Source organism: Pinus tabuliformis, chromosome 7, assembly GCF_031772625.1.
Source record: "Pinus tabuliformis cultivar Carrire ecotype Pingquan chromosome 7, CPIR1, whole genome shotgun sequence".
NCBI lineage: Eukaryota > Viridiplantae > Streptophyta > Pinopsida > Pinales > Pinaceae > Pinus > Pinus tabuliformis.
The window spans coordinates 886,269,225-886,271,570 of NC_142293.1; the positions used below are offsets into that span (position 1 = coordinate 886,269,225).

Sequence of the window (2,346 nt, forward strand, 5' to 3'; positions counted from 1 at the left end):
TGCTTCCTAAATAGACTTTCAGAACTAGCAAATGAAATATGAAATACAACCATTTAATTTCAATACTCTGATTTTTATATTCTGACTTTTACTGGGGTTTATAAAAAACAATATTCTGACTTTTACTAAGGCCCAGAATAAGTTAAATAAGTTTATAAAAAACACAGGCTTCACTCCCCAAATATGCTACTTTGAACTGGTATTTTAATTTTTCCAAAACAGATTTGCAGAATTGGTAAATGAAATATGGTAAATGAAATATGAAAGGTAACAATTTAATTTTAATATTCTAATTTTAAAATGAATAGCATTAATTGGTTCAAAACATCAACTAAATTTTATATAATTAATCCAAAAAAAACTTGCTCTATACTCTTTTGTTTTAATAGAAAAGACAGAATTTTTTCCTCTGAGAAAAAAAATGATGGTTTGTTACAAAAAACACTCACAAAAATACAAACAAGTTTGACTAAAACATATGCAAACAAGTTTGACTAAAACATATGCACCAGTTTTAGCTATAGAATTGGGAAGCACAGTTACAAAAGCCCTCAAAATACAAACAAGTTTGACTAATACATATGCACCAGTTTTAGCGAAAGAGTTGGGAAGCACATAGAATGGAATTACTAAACGATGGAAAAGAGTACCCAATAAGCCTCAATGTCCGAAACAACAAATCTAGAAATAGAAAATAGGGAAGGACAAATTTGACAAAAAAACAGGGTGGTGTGAAAACACACCATTGATGTTATTACTGATATCAAAGGAACATTAAGCCCTCTCTCCCCGAATACGACGAGCAAGCTGGATATCTTTGGGCATGATGGTGACCCTCTTGGCATGAATGGCGCAGAGGTTGGTATCCTCAAAGAGGCCAACAAGATAGGCCTCCGCTGCTTCTTGCAGAGCCGCCACAGCAGAAGACTGAAATCTCAGATCCGTCTTGAAGTCCTGTGCAATCTCTCTGACAAGACGCTGGAAGGGCAACTTCCTTATAAGAAGCTCGGTACTCTTCTGGTACTTTCGAATCTCACGGAGGGCAACAGTGCCCGGCCTGAATCTGTGAGGCTTCTTTACTCCGCCAGTGGCCGGTGCGGATTTCCTCGCAGCCTTTGTTGCAAGCTGCTTCCTCGGCGCCTTCCCGCCGGTGGATTTACGGGCAGTCTGCTTCGTTCGCGCCATCCTTACCCCTTTTCTCTCTTCTGCTCTGTTCTATTCTGCAACTTCTTGAACCAAGATAGTCAGACACACAATGCCAATATCCCTTCCTCGTTTACCCTTTTATAGAAAACTTCTTCCCAAATTTTTGAAAAATTTCGACTCGCGCTATTTCGAACAAATCACGACCGTCCGATTTTCTCCACTAATCGACGTCTCCTACACCTCTTCCGCCCCTCATCACACGGATCGATCCCCAACATTGTTATTTAAATATAATAAAATACATTGCTCACTAAACATTGCACACAGTGATACCTCTCCTCATAATTACAATTATTTATTTATTTGTGAGACCATACATGGTATTATGGTATTTAGAATTACAATTATGCTTAAAACCCAACCTCCCTCTCTCAATTTTAAAAGTTTTAAAAGTGTTAAGTATTCATTCTATACCACTATCAAGTGGATTGGTTACCTCAAGGCTACTGATTAATCGTTATAAGTTTGTTCTTTTTCAACATAGGAGAAGACCAACTTTGCAAGGACTCTCACATAACATGAAATTATCTAATAACCTTATTAAAACACTGGTCAATAGTATGTTGATAAGATAGGAGAATAATTAGTGACTTTGTGTTTGTGTTGTATATGGATTCACCTTGAAATTTTAGTAACTACTATAGGTGGGTAACATATATCTGCCTTTAGTAAATCTTTTGGACTCTTTTAAAATTTATTGGGAAAAAAGAATCGATAATTTATGCAACTTATAGGAGATTGAAGATAAAGTATGTTTCCTTCTAAGATGCCCAAGTTTATAAAGTACTGTTAGATGCGCTTATATTGATATCTATAATCACTACTTGGTTGATGAAATCTTAAACCAGGACAACAAAACTAGGTGTAAAAATTTTCTTGCGAATTTAAACTCACATCAAAAGAACTATCTAAATAAATAATTTTAGGCTATTGACTCCTTAGTTTCCTTTGTTCACTCTCTTTTTTTTGGATACTACAAACCAAGTTAGTCTAAACAATGTTTAAAGTCATCGTCTTTTTCTTCTTCATCATCATCATACCTAAACAAAAATTTACAAGCATGAACTTGCATAAAACCAATGTTTGGTTACACCAAGTGGAAGATCTAAAAGGATTTTCTTATTAAATATAGCTTCATCG

General features: G+C 35.2%; 1 protein-coding gene across 1 annotated transcript; it reads right to left on the reverse strand.

Annotated features, from left to right (window-relative positions):
• Positions 1 to 539: 539 nt before the first annotated feature.
• LOC149250446 (histone H3.2) lies at positions 540 to 1,266 on the reverse strand. Its single transcript, XM_089456440.1, has one exon. The coding sequence runs from the start codon at positions 1,183 to 1,185 to the stop codon at positions 775 to 777; it is 411 nt and encodes a 136-aa protein (XP_089312566.1). The 5' UTR covers positions 1,186 to 1,266; the 3' UTR covers positions 540 to 774.
• Positions 1,267 to 2,346: the final 1,080 nt, after the last annotated feature.